We start from the raw sequence: 18,133 nt of genomic DNA, 5'->3' as shown, positions 1-18,133 counted from the left end.
CTTACCTCGCTCTCTCTCCTTCAATCCTGAAGAGAAATGACTGGGGTTCAAGGGAGCCTGCATCGGCTACAAGACCTTCCCATTGCTTATATTTCCTGTTCCCAACAGCTTTCTACAGATTACTCCCTCAGGACAAGATTCAAGGCCTAGTACACTGTCATTACCCTGTTAAACGTTAGTCCATGTGCCTTACTGGCAATAAAATTCCAGTCCATTTTGTGCTGTTAGTGAGAGTCAAATCAGCTGGCAGATCTCCTCCTTTCCGGGTGCCGAGCCACTACACGTGGTCAAGGAGGCCTGGCTCTGCGGCTGGGCAGTGGTTCAGTCCAACAGCATTGCTCTCATTACACACTAGCACAGTGGTGTCAAACTTCTGCCATCCAGTGGAATCCCTGCATGCACTGCCACAGTTTTGCTATTAGGGCATGCTGGGATGTGTAGTTCCACTGCAGCTGTATGGCAGAGTTTGACACCTTTGCTCTAGCAAAAAGTTTTGTCTGGAGAACATAGTTTAATCTGCTTTTACAAGTTTTCATAGGAAGGTGGAGTTGCAGGCAACAATCCATCTCCTGCAACTATCGTGAACACTCTGCATCACCTAGTGGCAGCCTTTGCAGCCCCTGGTCCTGGAATCTTTGAAATGTTGTTTTAAGCATGTTTGCTCAGGATGTCTTCCAGTGCCTAAAACTGCACTCATCTGAAGGCACAGGCTGATACAGTATGTACCAGTGGGGGGCAGGCAGAGCTCCAACGGAAGAGCAGTGAGTCAGAGGATCAACTGTCACACTGCACCTGCACTGACCGTTAATAATTTCCTCCAAGCACATTCTCATATGCCATGGGCTCCAGTGTTGGTCTGCAGTGATTTCTGAAACCGAAGAGATTTGGGAAGCTATACTGACATCTGTCCTGTAAGTCACTCTGCTTCTGATAATACCCTAGTTTTCACTCTAGGTCCGGCGACGGGCAGGGCACCGGACCTGGAGAAAGGACACATCTGCACGCGCCGAAAGCATGTCCATGTCCGAAAAGGGGAGTGACAAAGGAAAAGTGTGTGTGTCTTCAAGATGCTTCCCCTATTAATCTCTTGGGGGTGTGCCCGGCACTTACGGACATGCCGGGCTGCCCCAAAGCGCTACTGTCAATGTGAATGGATGCTTGGCTACATCGCAGTTTTCCCCACCCGTGGGACACTGCGACCTGCGGGTGGGAGCGCCAGAGGGCAGACTGCTTTTCGCTCTTTAAAAATCGGTCAGGGTGCGGCACTCGGCTAAAACAGCCTAGCGGGAACGCTAATAGACAAATACTGTTTTTACATTCTAGCTACAAAGTAGCAGCTGATATGCACCAGTAATAAGAAGTTACGTTCTCCTTTTAACAGGGACGTGTAGCAGGGGAGGCAGAGCCTCCTCTTTCATACTCCTTTGTTAATCTAATTATTTTTATATCAACTCTCAGAAGATATTTACAACTTACAAACATCTTCGTTTATTGTAATAATTTTTATAGTTAACACTCACCAGCTTTGTGGAGCTTTCTGGGACTGCAGGAAGATAAGAGATGAGGCAGCAATGGCTCAGTCTCTCTTCTGTATAGTCATACTGCTGGCAGAACTGGGTCCGGGGCCACACCATGGGCAGTAAGCTGCACAGATATAATAGAGGCATGCCTCTGAGTATTGGGGCCGTTACTTGAGCACTGAAACCTTGGATGTATCATGTGACCAGGTAGTGCACTTTAGTGTTTAGAGATCGGAGCTCAGTCAGCAGCAAGAGAAGACAGTGATGTAGGTAGGAGAATCGATGGACACTGAAGCTTAGTGTAGTGAGGGGAGAGTTACAGTGGGTTCGGGTTAAGACAGGTTCCCAGCACTATCTCCATGTGACTCCCCAGCCATTGACCTCACCATACGTCACTGCCTTTTAATGCTGAAAACTGTGTGCATAGTGTTTTCTGAATCTATTTTATTGTTACCTTATCAGGGCTGACCACTGTTTCTTGTAGTGGATGGCTGCATGTTAGTGGGAATTACACATTTCTCTAAAACCGCATTCTAATACTAATAACCATTGCCTATATAGGTAATGTGGGCCATGCATCTCTCATTCCTCTTATGTGGACACAGACTCACCCAATGATCAGCGGTGTCTTTTAGGAATAGGTAATCTTTTCAGTCAATGAAATCCACTCATGTTTTCTCCTTGTGGCTTGTGTTTTACGGTTTATTAAAACTCAATATTACCAGGGAGATCCATTGCCTGGTGATAATCGGACAAACAGTTTGTTGTTACAGTAGTTGTAGTACCACCTATTAGCCTGCAGGTGGTGGTGTATCCATAAGTACCCAGTTAGCCTCACCATACAGAGTATTGTCTGCACTGTCAATGCATCTCCTAATTGTGTGCAGACTGAAATGTATATTGTATGTTTAGGAGTAGAAAGTTTAATGGAGACAAAAGGGAAGAACATTTAAAGGAAGATGCGAGTACTGAAAACAAATCTCCTCTCCGGCTACAGAATGGTTGTATGGAGGTAAGCTTCTAAATATTGCGAAGAACAGTACATTTACTAATTTACAGCATAATAGTGGAACACTGAATCCACTTTATGTGGTACGCATGATGTGGGACTGTGTGTGGCCCGTATGATATGGGACCTTATCTGGTACGTATGATGTGGGACTGTGTGTGGTACGCATGATGTGGGACTGTGTGTGGTACGTATGATGTGGGACTGAGGGCCTGATTCAGAGCCGGACGCTCTGACCAGAGCGCTCGCTCTGAATCAGGGCCCTCCTACCTAAATTTGGAGCGCCTCTTGGACGCTCGCATAGCTGTGGGTTACCACCCACAGCTATAGCGAGCGTCCATGATGATGGTCGAGAAGGTCAAGACCCTTGCGACCATCGGGCTTGCGATGAGACCCTGCGGTAGGGTCTTGGTGACCGCAAGCCCTGGAGTGATTTTGGCTCTATCAGAGCCAAAATCGCTCCCACTGACATCACTAGTGATGTCAGTGGGGCCGGACCCAGACAGTAGGCGTTCTCATGGGAACGCCTCCGTCTGGCAGCTACGCCCACGGCACGGCCACCAAAGGGGGCGTGCTGTCAATCAACATCGACAGCACGCCCCCTTTGGTGCGAGACCTGGAGTGACTGCTTCCCCGTCGCTCCCCGGGTCCCGCGCATGCGCACGACGGAGCTCCCTCCGTCGTGCGCATGCGCACTAGGGCACCATCGACCTGCTTGCGAGCGGGTCTGAATCAGGCCCTGAGTGTGGTACGTATGATGTGGGACTGTGTGTGGTACGTATGATGTGGTGCGTATGATGTGGGATGTGGGACTGTGTGTGGTGCGTATGATGTGGGACTGTGTGTGGTGCGTATGATGTGGGACTGTGTGTGGTGCGTATGATGTGGGACTGTGTGTGGTGCGTATGATGTGGGACTGTGTGTGGTGCGTATGATGTGGGACTGTGTGTGGTGCGTATGATGTGGGACTGTGTGTGGTGCGTATGATGTGGGACTGTGTGTGGTGCGTATGATGTGGGACTGTGTGTGGTGCGTATGATGTGGGACTGTGTGGGACTAGGCTGATTGTTTACCAATTCCTTGTATTTATGTATTTGTAAGACTCCCACTTTAAGGGGCATATTTATCAGTAAAGTTGCAGGAAATCCCCCAAACTCAGCTGTTTTGGGGTATTTCCTAAAGATATTATTATTATTTTTTTTTATATAAATATGCCCATAAAGTGGTGGTCCCAGCATAAATAAAGCATCCCCGGGATGTATGTATCGGAGACATCTGCTGCGCTCCCTACAGGTTTTCTTTTTTCCAAAATATTTTGTGGCGAACTGCGTCATATAAAATATAGCACAGTCAAACATGTAAGAATATATATATGACTTTGCAAATGGAGCATATACAAAAATACATTATGGTATATCAAACAACAGTTTGAGTGAGAAATCCGTACGCGCAATAGTAATGATGTACTAATCACACGTACCAATGTAAAATAAAACTAACCAGTAAAGGCACAAAGGGTCACATTTGAGAGGACCAATACTTTCATAACGGAGGGCGACCCAAGGTGAGCGCTTCTAAATTATACCAAGAAGTCAAAGCAATAGCGTTGCGAAGTGAATCTTTCGTAGGAGCAGTAAGAGTATGTACAGCCATGGCCAAAGGTTCTGAGACTGCCACAAGTATTGGTTTGCTGCTTCAGTGTTTTTAGACCTTTGTCAGATGTTACTATGGTATACTGAAGTAATATTACAACAAGCATTTCAGAAGTGTCAAAGGCTTTTATTGACAATTACATTAAGTTTATGCAGAGTCTCAATATTTGCAGAGTTGACCCTATTTCAAGACCTCTGCAATTCGCCCTGGCATGCTGTCCATCAACTTCTGGGCCACATACTGATGGCCGCCCATTCTTGCCTAATCAATGCTTGGAGTTTGTCAGAATTTGTGGGGTTTTGTTTGTCCACCCGCCTCTTGAGGATTGATCACAAGTTCTCAATGGGATTAAGGTCTGGGGAGTTTCCTGGCCATGGACTCAAAATTTAAATTTCTACTTCAGGGTCCATAGGGAGTTCACAGGTGACCTTGGGGTACAGGTGATGCCAAGTCATCCGGGCATCTTAAATTTTTCTTCCCAGGATGCACTTGGGTTTACTTCTACATAGCGACAGCAAGGACAGTCCAGGGGACGCCGACGCCGGTACTGATCCGGGGATCTCGGCGGGCCTCCAAGGTCTTGGCTAGCAGGGACTCCGGAGGATCTCTGGACTGTGGCCGGACGCTACGGGGACGCAGGTAACCTGTGTGTCACCGCAGTGGTGCTCGCTGAGTCGCAGTCTTTTCCCCCAGGGCTGGGGACTGCTGGGGGTAACCGCCAGTGGGGGGCCAGGCACTGAGTCCTGCGTCCCCACTAAGCCGCCTGGGATTTTCGGCTGGAGTTCTGCGCAACGCTCCAGCGTCCCAGGGGTTAAACGCTGGCCAGGGGAGGCAGCCTTCCCTGTCTAACAGCCGGCTTCTCCCCGCTGCACAGCGCGCCTTTCCACAGCGGTCTGGCTGGGCTGTGGCAGCTTCCTTCCTCCGGCTCCGCCCCCTCAGATCTCTGGCGGTCATCTTCCTGGCTGAGTGTCGCAGAAAGCAGGCAAGCGGAGTCCGGGGTCCCCCTACATACCTCTCCTTCTGGACAGTGGTCAGTGTATGTAGCACTTTTGTCCTACCAGGCGCTAGTCTGCGTAGTTGACCAGTATAGTGCGATTTAGTGCAGGTAGTATTCTTATTCTGCATTGTATGTGACTGTATGCTAGCGCTGTCTGTCTGAGTTTCACTTCCTTACTGTCGGACGTTTTACTTTACCTGTACATGTTCTCTCTCTCTGAGCCCTAACATAAGTGTTATCGGGGTACACCCTCATAGTCTGTTAATTCTGTGCAGGGGGTCATACATTATACTGCTAGCCTCTTCACTATGTCTGGCAGTGAGTGATATACCTAATTTGACTCCCGCCCAGCTGTCCTGTAAAAAATGTATAGTGACTTTAATGGTGGGAGACATGGTACTGGAGGGATTGTATCTGAGGTGCTATGGCTCCCCCAGGTCACTCTACGTCCCCTGTCACTCTGCAGGAGCCTCCTCAGGCGTGCTTTGCACAATCACTTACGGCCATTGCGGGACGTTTAGCTGCCCCTCCTGTGTTTTCCCCTCTGGGGTTCTCATAGCAGCAGCTTATGCCCTCTCAGAGCCTTCTTCCGGCGCCTGCAACCTTACAGGTGCCATCTCCCCAGTGGGTTAATACAGTTCCCACTGCATTGCAAAATGTCGTAGAAGTGCGACAGGAGGAGGCCCCTCAGGGCAGACCGGCTAAAAGATTTTTGCTGTCGTCCCATTCTACTCTGTATGATGATGACGAGGGGTCATCTGAGGATGGAGCGATCCCGGATTACTCTGACTCCGACTCTTCCATACGTGAGACGGAGTCCGGGTCTGATACAAGCTGTCCGTGCGGCCTTGGTCATAGAGGAGGATGATCCTCCAGCACCTAAGTCCAGACATGCTCTTTTTAAGCCTGTAAAGGCGACCGCAGCTATTTTTCCTCCTTTTGTCCGACCAGCTGGTGGACCATCTGGAGGTGACATGGAAATAATCCTGGGAAGCGTTACCAGCCGCAGAAGTGTCTGGCCCATGCTTATCCATTTGCTGAGGACTATTTCTGTAAATGGGAAACTTCAGTGGCGGTGGATTCCCACGTTACACGCTTGGTTAAAAGCGCGACTCTCCCTATGCCATCCACATCGCCCCTGAAGAATACTACTGTAGGAAGGTGGAGGTTTGCCTTAAGTCCATTTATTCCCTTTCAGTTGCCGCGTGCAGACCAGCTATGGCCATCTGGTTGGCTCGGGCTATGGAATGTTGGGCAAACACCCTGGAGGGGTTTTTGTCTTCAGATGCGACAAGGAGCAGTTGAATCTTGTGGGCAACCTGCGAGATTCAGCTTCTTGTATAAATGAAGCGGCCTTGGATGTCAGCTTATTGAATGCCGGGATCTCCACAGCGGCTATTGCGGCTCGCTGCTCCCTGTGGCTTCGTTCTTGGAGGGCAGATGCGGACTCCAAGAAGGACTTGGAGTGTTTTACCTTTATAATGGTAAGGTCCTCTTCGGCCCGAATTTGGACAAAATTGTGGATACACTGGTAGCAGCAAAGTCGGCTTGTCTGCCATCTGCTCCTGCTCCCTAGGGGTCTCGGACTTCATCCTTTCGGACCTATTGGGCTCCAGGTAAGGCCAGAACAGAGTCCTTTCCTAGGCCGTCCTCCACCAAGAAATCTACCAAGCCTAAGAAGCAAGCCTGGAGTGCGAAACTTCCAGCTGCCATGTCTGACGACAAACCCTCAGCCTGACGGGCCAGGCCGCCCCCTGAGGTATCCCAGGGTAGGAGGCCGACTTCTTCAATTCGCCCAATGCAGGTGTTAGACTACCACAGAGAGTTGGTGAGAGAAGTGGTCTCTCAGGGGTACGCCCTCTTTTTCCACAGACTGTCTCCCCATCAGTTCTTCTACACAGGCCTCCTGTCCAACAAGGACAAGGCTTCGGCCGTTCAAAAGGCAGTACAATCAATGCTCCAGGCTGGGGTCATTGTACCGGTCCCATTATCCCAGAGAGGGAACAGGTTATTATTCCAGCCTTTTCTGGTTAAAAAACCGAACGGATCCCACCGACCTATCCTCAATCTCAAGACCCTGAACAAGTTCCTCAGGGTACCTCTGTTCAGGATGGAAACTCCTACGTTCCATTAGACTAGCTATGGAACCTGGGGATTTTATGGTGTCTCTGATATTCAGGATGCATACTTGCATATTCCGATTGCTTCGACTCACCAAAGTTTTCTCAGGTTTGCTGTGTCTCCACAGCATTTCCACTTTCAGGCCCTGCCATTTGGCCTTTCTACTGCACCTCGGGTATTTACAAACTTTATGGTGCTAATGGCAGCCCATCTGCGGCTCCAGGGGGTCCGCCTTTACCCTACCTGGACGTCCTCTTGCTGTTTTGAGGAACTCCAGAGGTACTATACCACCACCTACTGCTGACCATATCTGTCCTACAGATGCACGGATGGTTGATCAATTGGAAGAAGTCCTCCCTGATCCCATCTCAAAGGATGCTCCATCTGGGAACTCTGTTGGATTCCCAACAGCAGAGCATTTTGCTTACCACAGACAAAATATCTACTTTGCAGACGAAAGTGCACAGATGTCTTCACTGTCGCCGAGTGTCCATACACTCAGCCATGCAGTTACTGGAATCCATGGTGTCGACATTCGACATGGTGGAATATGCCAGTTTCATTCCCGGCCTCAGCAGAAATTGATCCTCTCCCGGTGGGACGGATTACCACATCGTATAAACGATGGTACTCTCTCTGGAGGTGCGTCTAGCTCTGTCTTGGTGGCTGCAGTCGATCCAACTCACCAAGGGGGCCCCTTTTTGTATTCCGGACTGGGTCCTTCTGACAACGGACGCCAGTCTCCGGGGTTGGGGCGCAGTGACGGGTCCACACTGCTTTCAGGGGAGGTGGACACCAGAAGAGTCTGCTCTACTGATCAACATATTGGAACTTTGGGCAGTTTTCAGGGAACAAGCAAGACTCCTACTTCGTGGAAAGCCTGTGCAAGTGCAGTCTGACAACGCCACGACAGTGGCTTACATAAACCATCAGGGAGGAAATCGAAGTCCGACGGCTATGTCAGGGGTATCGCGCATCCTGACATGGGCGGAAGGCCATCTACCAGCCATTTCTACTTCAGGGTCCATAGGGGGTCCACAGGGTTGACTTTGGGGGTATAGGTTGGGAACCAAATCCGGGCACCACGCAGTTAAAGCTTTTAGCTCCCAGGATGCACTTGGGTCCACTCTCCCTATAACCCCACCCCCAGCCAGAGGCACCTCAGTTTAAGTTGGTGCCCGGCCAGAGTCGGGTCACTGTTTAGTGCAGTGGGGAGCTGATTAACAGCCCCTAAGCTATATATTTTTTTCTAAGTACAGAGTTTTTTATTTTTACTTTGGACTTTCAGAGCGGCAGCGTCGGACTGTCCATAGGACGTCTAAGCTGCCGCTCAGTCACCCCGCCGGCGCTGAGACGCCAGTACAGATCTGGGGATCTCAGCGGGACCCAGGACTGCTGCCGGATCTACGGGGAGCAGGTAAGGTCGCGGATCACCGCTTGCGGTGATCCGCGCATTTAATATGCAGTCCTGTGCCTCCGGTCTCTGGGGACAGACCGGAGGCGCCGGCAGTGGCGGCGGGCCCCCCCCCCATACCCCGTGTGTCCACTAGACCACCAGGGACTTACTGATCGGCGCTGGGAGCCGGCGTCCCGGGAGGTTAATAGCCGGCCAGGGGAGGAAGCTTTCCCTGTTACAGCGGCTCCTCCCCTCAGCGCGCCTTTCAGTATCTATAGTCTGGCGTCGCTGAGCTGCTTCCTCCGCGGGCCACGCTTCTTCTGAGGTCTCCAGCGGCCATTTTCTTGTGGTGCAGCAGCAGAGCTCCGGAGATGGCAGTGAGTCCAGTCCCCCTGCGTACCTCACCATCAGGTCAGTGTACACAGCGCTGTAGCCTTCCCAGACACTGAATCTGGGTAAGTTGAATGCAGTGTAATAGTGCAGTATATTATATGACATGTTTATGTATATATGTATATATCTGCATGGTATGTGACTTATGCTAGTGCTGACTGTCTGTATTTAATTCTCTCACCTGTCAGTGTATATCTATCCCTTTTCTTTATCTGCCCTAATACAGCTGTACTTAGGGTGGTTCTGAGACCTCACATTTATATACTCGTTGATATTTGTGAGGTTTGTCACATACTGTTGCGTGCTGCACGTTGCCACATTTTCGTTGGAACTGTGTGTTGCATACGCTGAAAATGGGTCCCTGCGGCTAATTTTAGCATCAGTCAGGACCAGTATAGCACTGCTTGATATTTCCGCCAAGATTGGTCAGATATGTTTGACCAGGAGATAGAGCGTTATACTGCACCCATTTTTGCTATCCTGCAAGTCATGTGCTGCAGGTGTTAGTGCGGAGGATTTGTTTCATAAAGGGTTCTGTGTGTGGCGTCATCTGGTGCCGGCCCCTTTCACGACCCCCTTGGGCGGTTTGTTTTCTCGGGATCCTCTCAATTGCGGATCGCCGGGTGGGCCCCATTGTTGTACCTCACCTGGGGGTTACTTCACCATACTGCCCTTTTCATCTCAGGGTATCTCGCAGTTTCTTGCACTCTTCCCCTGTGACACAGACTACCGCTCCCTGCAGGGGTTTTTCGCAGTATATAAATTCCCCCTAGTGCCACCATAGTCTGTCATTCCCCTTGCAGGGATTCCCACAGCCACCCTGGGTGGATGTCGTTTTTTACGACACGCAAAGTGGCGTGGTTGACGCCCTGTGGTTACTTCCCAGTTGGCTCTGCATGAACTGGATACTGTTTTGGGCTCTTTCCCTCTTACACGGGGGGAAGCCTATTTCAAGTATTATTATCCCTGCTTTAGGGCTGGTGGCAGGTCCATTCTGGTTAGAGTGAATATTGACCTGCACCTGTATCATACACCCTCAGTATTGCGTGCCTTCTGGTTCCCTGTTGCTGACTAGCGGGGGGATCGCATGGCGGGACTCTGGCTGTTGTCAGTTATGAGGTATTACAACAGTGTTTGGCCTCCTGTCCCAAATTCCCTGAGGGTCATCACGAGCCCCTCATGGGGTGGATGGGCGTGTTACTCGTCGGATTACAGACGTTACTACGCATCCCATTCCTGCGTGGTCGGATTCTTATGATCCGTAGGTGGTAACTCTGCCTGAAATCAGTATACTTGCTTTCAGGGGTTGTTACCCATCCTACCATGGCTATAGCATGGTTGGTTAATACTATTGCATACTGAGCTGATGCATTTGTAATGTTTTTTCCCCACCAACACGTCTGGGGTTCAAATGTATTTGGTCGCTCACGTAATATATGCAGTTGTCATAGGTGGACATGCCTATATTGGATACCAGTCTCCTACCTTTCAGAGTTCCGGCTGCGACGGTATCCTCCGTAATACCCTATGGCTGCGCTCTGGGAATGCAGAGGTGCAGATACCATCTATAGGTTAGATCTTGTTGGGTCCTGACCTTGACATTGGCAGTACAAATTTCCCGCCTTCAGCTATGCCCACTACAGGGCCTCAGACTAAGTCTATTAAGTCTTTTTGTCCTCTGGGTCAGCCTAAAGGTCTGTTTCTTCAACCGAGCAGGCCTGGACTGCCAGCCGATCCTGCTTCTGAACCTACGGATATATCGTCAGCATGACGAGACAGGCCTACCACTGGGAGATGGCGATTTTCTCAGTTCGCCCGGTACTAGTGTCTAGTTGCCGCGGGTAGGAGGGTACGCCCTCCATTTGCTTAGGCGGCCTATTTCCATGTGATGGTACGCAGGCCCTTATTCGGACCCGAACAGGGCCTTACGAATCCAGAAAGCTATACAGTTGTTGCGGTAAGCGGAGCTAATTGGGCCATCCCCACTTTCTCAGCGAGGGACTGGTTGTTCTGCTTTCTTTCTGGTGCGGTGGCTGAATGGTCCTCTTTGGCCTATTCTCTGTCTCAATTCCCTGAACCAGTTCCTAAAGCTACCTGGGCTCAGGAGGCAATCCCTATGCTCCATATCACTGGATATACAGGACGCGTGCCTACGGGTACTTAGAGACTTTGCCTCAGCATGGACTGAGGTTTGCCGTATCACAGCACTTACGGTTTTTCGGGCTCTGCCTGTTGGGACTGTTCTCAGCCCCACGGGGGTTTACCAGCGTTTTGGATTTTCTGACAGTTCTTCTGTTCAGTATATCCCAATGCTCCTGTACCTGGATGGCCTCCTGCTCTTAGCAGGATCACCGGGGTACTTTACAGCCGAGTCAGGTTGACTGTGGCTTCTTCAGGGTGCAGACGTTTAATCAATGGGGAAAAAGTCCTCCCTGCATCCCTCTCTGGGTATTCTTCACCTAGGAGCCCTGCTGGATTCTCAGAATCTGAGAATTCTTCTGGCGTAAGACGGCATCTCCACTCTTCCATTAGGAGTACATGGATGTCTGCGCAGTCGACATATGTCTTTGCACTCTGGGATGCATGGTCCACTATTCAGTGTCTGCCTTTGGAAGGGTGGAATGGGCTTAGTTCCATTCCAGGCCTTTCCATAATTGGCTTATCTCCAGATGGAACAAGTTTTTTCTGTCTGATCACTGTTCAAACGATGCTGCTCTCCCCGGAGGCAAGTCGGTCCCTTTTCGGGTGACTATGACCATCTCGTCCAGGGTATTCTTTGCTAAGGACAGTGTCTGGTTCGCATCCATTTCAGTGCAATTGGATGTCTGTCGATTCCACCCTGTCAATTAACTTGTTGGAACTTTAGCCTGTCTTGGGCCTTCACTCTGGCATAGCCCTAGTTTCCCGGTGAACCTGAAAACGTTCAGTCCGACAGGGTCAGAACAGTGGCTTCCTTTTTAGCAATCCTGTTCGTTGGGTGGCAATGTTAGGTATGTCATACATTTGGACATTGTCTGAGGGTCTCCTCCCGACCATCTCGACAGTGTTCATTTCAGGTGCTCTCCATTGGGAAGCGGGAGTCCTCAGCCGTCACGACGTGCATCCCGGGGACTAGTCTCTTCCCCAAGAGAGGTTTCATCTCCTGGTGAGCAGGGGGGGTGTCCTCCTGAGGTGACACTCATGGCCTTCTGACTCTCACACTATGGTGTTACAGTCCAACTCTGGGGATTCTGAAGCAACCTTCAGTGACTTTGTCGGTGAAGTGGTCCTTCCAATTTGCGTACCTGTGTTCTCCAGTCTCCATTCTTCCTCGAGGGAAGTGTTTCAATCGAGACAGAGATTCTTTCCTGCTGGTGGCTCCTGATTGCCCCAGATGTCAGGGGTACTTGGTTTTTCGGAGTCTCTCCATCGATACTCCATTCCTGATGCTTCACTGCCCAGACCTGTTGTCTCAGGGTCCTGGGGTTTGCCTTGGACCTGGGTCGTTTGTCTTTGACTGCGTCCCTACAGTGGTCTTACGGCTTCCCTGGCTTTGTCATCGTTGGAATGATTAGAGCACATGGATCAGCTTTTGCTGGGACCTACCACAAACTGTGGCAGCCATAATTCTTATGGTATTATACCTATCGATACGATCCTCTGGTGTCCAGGATTTCCAGATATCCTGGCATTCCTTCCGGCTGGCTTGGGTTTCACCCTCGGCCTGGCCTTCCTGACAGTGCAGATCTCTACACTGTCAGTATGATTAGGATATGGAATTGCTCCGCTCTGATATCCAGTTCATCCTTTGGAGTGTTTTCTGGATTATGCCTCCATTTGTCCTCCCTAGGGACTCCTTGGGAGTTAGTAGTGGTTCTTCGTTAACTCTGGGGAAAGTTAATGGAACCGCTGGTTGTGATAGCCATTGCTTTGGCTTTCTCTCTTTCTATCCGGGAGTTTATATCAACCAGGTGAGTGTCGGAATTGGGAGCATTCTCATGTGGCTCCCTCTTCTGGAGGGCATCTTGTCAGGGTGTGAGTTGCTCTCACCCTGTGTTTCTTCTTAGTGATTTTCAGGTTCCATATTATTCTGGAACTTATGGTGCGGCCATTCAGTCCCCAGTCCTCTCGGCTGGTGTGGCCTCATTGACTGTGGTCCGGCCTCTGTGGATTTATGTGATCCATTCAAGTTCCTGACTGAAATCGGACTCCTTATTGGTGGTCTGAGATTTCTGGTTTTAACAGGAAAGGATGGCCGGCCTATGCCCATATGTTGGCTGGACGGCCTCGTATGTCTTCTTCAGGGGCCTACCCATGGGTAGGCCTTTCTGTTGTTGCTGCTTGTTTTTTCTCGGGCCATGTAACCCTCGTGGGTGGCTCGCTGTGGCGCCTTGGCTGTTTTGCCTTGCTAGGTGGCCACGTGGTCTTCTGTCCACACCTTTTTAAGGTTCTAGGCATTGTTTTCCTTTGCCTCTCAGGATGCTTCCTTTTTGGCGGCGGATTCTCCTCTCAGCACAGGAGCGCCCCCTCCCTTGGTTGAACTGCTTTGGGACATACCCAAGGTCAACCCTGTGGACCTCCTATGGACCCTGAAGTAGAAAACAAGAGATATGGTAAGAACTTACCTTTGTTATCTCTGTTTCTACGAAGTCCATAGGGTCCACAGGGCGCCCGCCCTGACGCACCTGGCTTCAAATGGGCTGTGTGACTGGTCACCGGTTTTCCGTCTCCCATTTCTGTGAGTATGGTTATCGAATGTTCCAGTTTTCTCTCTTTTTCTCTCCTCCTCCGGCCTTTGGCTACTTACAAACTGAGGTGCCTCTGGCTGGGGGTTGGGTTATAGGGAGAGTGGACCCAAGTGCATCCTGGGAGCTAAAAGCTTTAACTGCGTGGTGCCCGGATTTGGTTCCCAACCTATACCCCCAAGGTCAACCCTGTGGACCCTATGGACTTCGTAGAAACAGAGATAACAAAGGTAAGTTTTTACCATATCTCTTGTTCATTCCAGAAGTTCTCAATTGCGAAGCGGACTTCCTCAACCGTCACGACGTGCATCCTGGGGAATGGTCTCTTCACCAAGAGGTGTTTCAGCTCCTAGTGGACAAGTGTGGCCTTCCGGATGTGGACCTCATGGCCTCTCAACAAAATCACAAACTGGTCCAGGACAAGAGACGCCAAGGCTCTCTTCGTAGACGCTCTGTCGGTCAAGTGGACCTTCCGGTTTGTGTACCTGTATCCTCCCATTTCCCTCCTTCCTCGAGTAATTCGGAAGTTCAAACAAGAAGGAAGCACTGACCTGCTGGTGGCTCCAGCGCGGCCCAGACGTCACTGGTACTCAGATCTTCAGAGTCTCTCCATCGACACTCCGTTGCTGTTGCCTCAACGTCACAACCTGTTGTCTCAAGGTCCTTGCCTTTACCCGGACCTGGGTCATCTGTCTTTGACGGCGTGGCTCTTGAGACATCCGTCCTAAGGTCCAAGGGGTTTTCCGGCTCTGTGGTTAACACCATGCTCAGGGCTCGGAAACCTGCCTATGCTAGGATTTACCACAGGGTGTGGCAGACCTACTTTGAATGGTGACCAGAGGAGGTTACGAACCACAAGTGTTTAGGGTATCCAGAGTTTGGGCTTTCCTTCAGGCGGGTTTGGACGTTGGTCTCCGCCATGCTTCCGTGAAGGTGCAAGTCGCTGCCCTTTCAGTGTGGTCCCAGCGAAGGATTGCTCCTTTCTTATATCCGCACTTTCCTTTTAAAGGGGTCCTTCGCATTCAGCCTCCCTTTGTCCTTCCTGTGGCGCCTTGGGATTTGGCTGTTGTCCTTAGGGCCCTCCAGGATCCTCCATTTGAACCCCTGGACTCGGTGGACCTCATATGGCTTACTGCTAAGACAGTTTTTCTTCTGGCTATTGTTTCTGCCAGAAGAGTGTCTGATTTGGGGGCTCTCTGTTGTTCCCCATTCCTGGTTTTTCACCAGGACAGGGTGGTGCTTTGGACTCTCCTTGGTTTCCTTCCTAAGGTGGTCTCTAGTTTCCACATTAACAAGGAAATTATTGTGCCGGCCTTTAATTCCCCCAGACCTCTCGGCAGGTGAGGCTTCATTGGATGTGTTACGTGTTATCAGGATTTATGTGGACCGTACTAGTTCCCTTCGGAAGTCAGACTCCTTGTTTATCCTCTATAGATTCCACAAGAAGGGATGGCCAGCCAATAAGCAAACTTTGGCTAGATGGCTTTGCATGGCGATCTGAGGCTTACACTAATGAGAGCCTTCCAGTGCCGCCCTCTGTTACTGCTCATTCTACTCTGTCTGTGGGTCATTCATGGGCAGCTCGTCGTGGCGCCTCAGCTGTTCAGCTTTGTAAGGCGGCCGCGTGGTCCTCAGTCCAGACGTTTTTACGGTATTATGCATTTCATACCTTTGCCTCTCAGGATGCATCCTTGCGGCGGATTCTCCTCTCTGCACAGGAGCATCCCCACCCTTGAGGGTACTGTGGGACATCCCCAAGGTCACCCTGTGAACCCTGAAGTAGAAAATGAGAGAGAGAGATAGTAAGAACTTTCCTTTTATCTCTTTCTACGAAGTCCATAGGGTCCACAAGGCACCCACCCTTATTCATCTGTGTTTCAGATGGGCTTTGCTCTGGTCACCGGTCATTGGTTTTCCATGCCAACAGTAAAGCATCCTGAGACCATTCATGTGTGGGGTTGCTTCTTATGCCAAGGGAGTGGGCTCACTCACAATTTTGCCTAAGAACACAGCCACAAATAAAGAATGGTACCAAAACACCCTCAAAGAGCAACTTCTCCCAGTCATCCAAGAACAGATTGGTGAGGAACAATGCCTTTTCCAGCATGATGGAGCACCTTGCCATAAGGCAAAAGTGATAACTAAGTGGCTCGGGGAACAAAACATCAAAATTTTGAGTCCATGGCCAGGAAACTCCCCAGACCTTAATCTCATTGAGAACTTGTGGTCAATCCTCAAGAGGCGGGTCGACAAACAAAAACTCACAAATTCCGACAAACTCCAAGCATTGATTAGGCAAGAATGGGCGGCCCAGAAGTTGATTGACAGCATGCCAGGGCAAATTGCAGAGGTCTTCAAAAAGAAGGGTCAAATCTGCAAATATTGAGACTTTGCATAAACTTAATGTAATTGTCAATAAAAGCCTTTGACACCTATGAAATGCTTGTAATTTTACTTCAGTATACCATAGTAACATCTGACAAAGGTCTAAAAACACTGAAGCGGCAAACTTTGTGAAAACCAATTCTTGTGTCATTCTCAACCTTTGGCCATGGCTGTATATGTGGCAACCAAACATCAAAAAAAGTTTCTACTTTGCTTTCCTTATTAGTAGACATCTCCAACCAATCCATATGGGAATAGATGGGAGACTCGTGGCATCAACAAAGTCAGTGTGACGATATTCTTTGTGAAGGAATAGTCGTCTTTCCTGCTGCTGCAATCTTGGCTAGCGGTAAACGTGCTTCAGAAGGAGGTTTAGAACCCTGAGAGGCCGGATAAACCACATAGCCCACTCGGGGCTTGCGGTTACACCAGTTTTGAATGTAAAGCATTCCTGAGCTTTGCCCCATTAGCAGACGCTATCTTCAGATGGTGTTACCCACAGTAGCCTACGGAGCATTCCAAGGAGCATTCCACTGGCCTGTAATTGAGAAGGCGCTACGCAATGCTCGCGCGGTACGAACCAGAAGTAAAGTGACAGCTGCAGCTGTCATTTTGCTTCTCAATTACAAGTTGGGGCAAAATGATCATTAAAAATGTGTATTATGATAATGTCCCAAAATATCATGTCCACATACACTTGTCAGCGCTAGGCAGCTATAAATATCCATAGAAACGTCCTGTGATGACATTAACCTGTATAAAGCTTACCAGGTTTATTAGCCTCATAATAAACACAAGATTATTATTATTATTTTTTTTTGCATCTTTAGGGGTTATTCCAATTTCACGCGAAGGGTGTGAGTTGCCATTACAACGGTGTTAAAATGCCGGCAATGGCACCGCATCTCGTGGTCAGCTCCGACCCAAATGCTCATAATTTGGCTCGGAGTCCAAGTGTGCCTGTTGTCGTGTTGACTCGCACCTAAGAGTACATCGAATGGAATCGGATTGACCCCTTCCAACAGCTAATTAAAATAATAAAAATATTGACCAAGGTATTCTTTGTGCATGCTGAGGTCATCATATTGGATCAGCTTGGTTTGATGGACCAATCCCTGGAACAGTAATTTTCACTCTTACGCACGCCTATGCAATTATCGGCCAGATCACCTGATATCGGCTAATCAGCCTGATAATAGCATAGTTTGTATGCAGGAGCGTTTAGCCGATTAAACGGCTTCACACACTCCTGCAATGGTCGGATCGAAAGGTCGCATCTTATGCGCTGCTTAAAAATTGAGATGTTTGATCTCCCGATCCAATGGAATAGGAGAACACAGACAATGAGCTAGAAATGGCTGTGTACAGGTTGCACAGAGCGACTTGCACAAGTTGGATGTAAAGCGCCAGCCGGCGGGTACGGCCACAGTAGCCAGATTCCACTACCTTATGCTAATGCAAGCATCTGTACGGCTATATTCGCACGGTCGCACTGGCAGCTGTTTTAACAACTGAAGCTACCGTCCTCAGTAGCGCCACTTACACCAGCACCATGCCAGAAACAGGCGTCCTATCTCCGTACGCATGCTTCAGATGAACGTAGAAGTCTTTCTACACGACACTGATTTTCTTTTCTGTGAGTTTGCAAGGTAGCTGCCCTCTTGCCATCTAGAGGCGGCTATGTTACAGCTAGAGGGATTCGGCCTCACACATGATACATCGCATGCGCAGTCTGCAAATATTCTGTTCCTAGTTTGTCACCCTATGCCGGTGTGTGTGTGTGTGTGTGTGTGTGTGTGTGTGTGTGTGCACCTCCCAGTACTGATCCCTGAATGGGTGCATTCATCCAGAGTGAGCAGCTCTGATGGGGAGATGGAGCATGGGTTAGATGGGTGACGGGGCGGAGGAGCATGGGTTAGATGGGTGACGGGGCGG

General features: G+C 49.8%; 1 protein-coding gene across 2 annotated transcripts in view; it reads left to right on the top strand.

The window, feature by feature from the left end:
- LOC148521401 (DNA topoisomerase I, mitochondrial-like) overlaps positions 1-18,133 on the top strand; it is a 136,071-nt gene that overhangs the window by 20,882 nt on the left and 97,056 nt on the right. For both annotated transcript variants that reach the window (XM_088475217.1, XM_088475218.1), the window contains one exon: positions 2,433-2,532. In XM_088475217.1, coding sequence (XP_088331343.1) covers positions 2,433-2,532 — 100 coding nt within the window. The remainder of the gene's footprint in view (positions 1-2,432; positions 2,533-18,133) is intronic.

This window comes from Taudactylus pleione, unplaced genomic scaffold, assembly GCF_031769625.1.
Source record: "Taudactylus pleione unplaced genomic scaffold, aTauple2 ptg000168l, whole genome shotgun sequence".
Taxonomy (NCBI): Eukaryota; Metazoa; Chordata; class Amphibia; order Anura; family Myobatrachidae; genus Taudactylus; species Taudactylus pleione.
The sequence above is the reverse complement of the archived record's forward strand: the minus strand, read 5'-3'. Positions and strand labels throughout refer to the sequence as shown.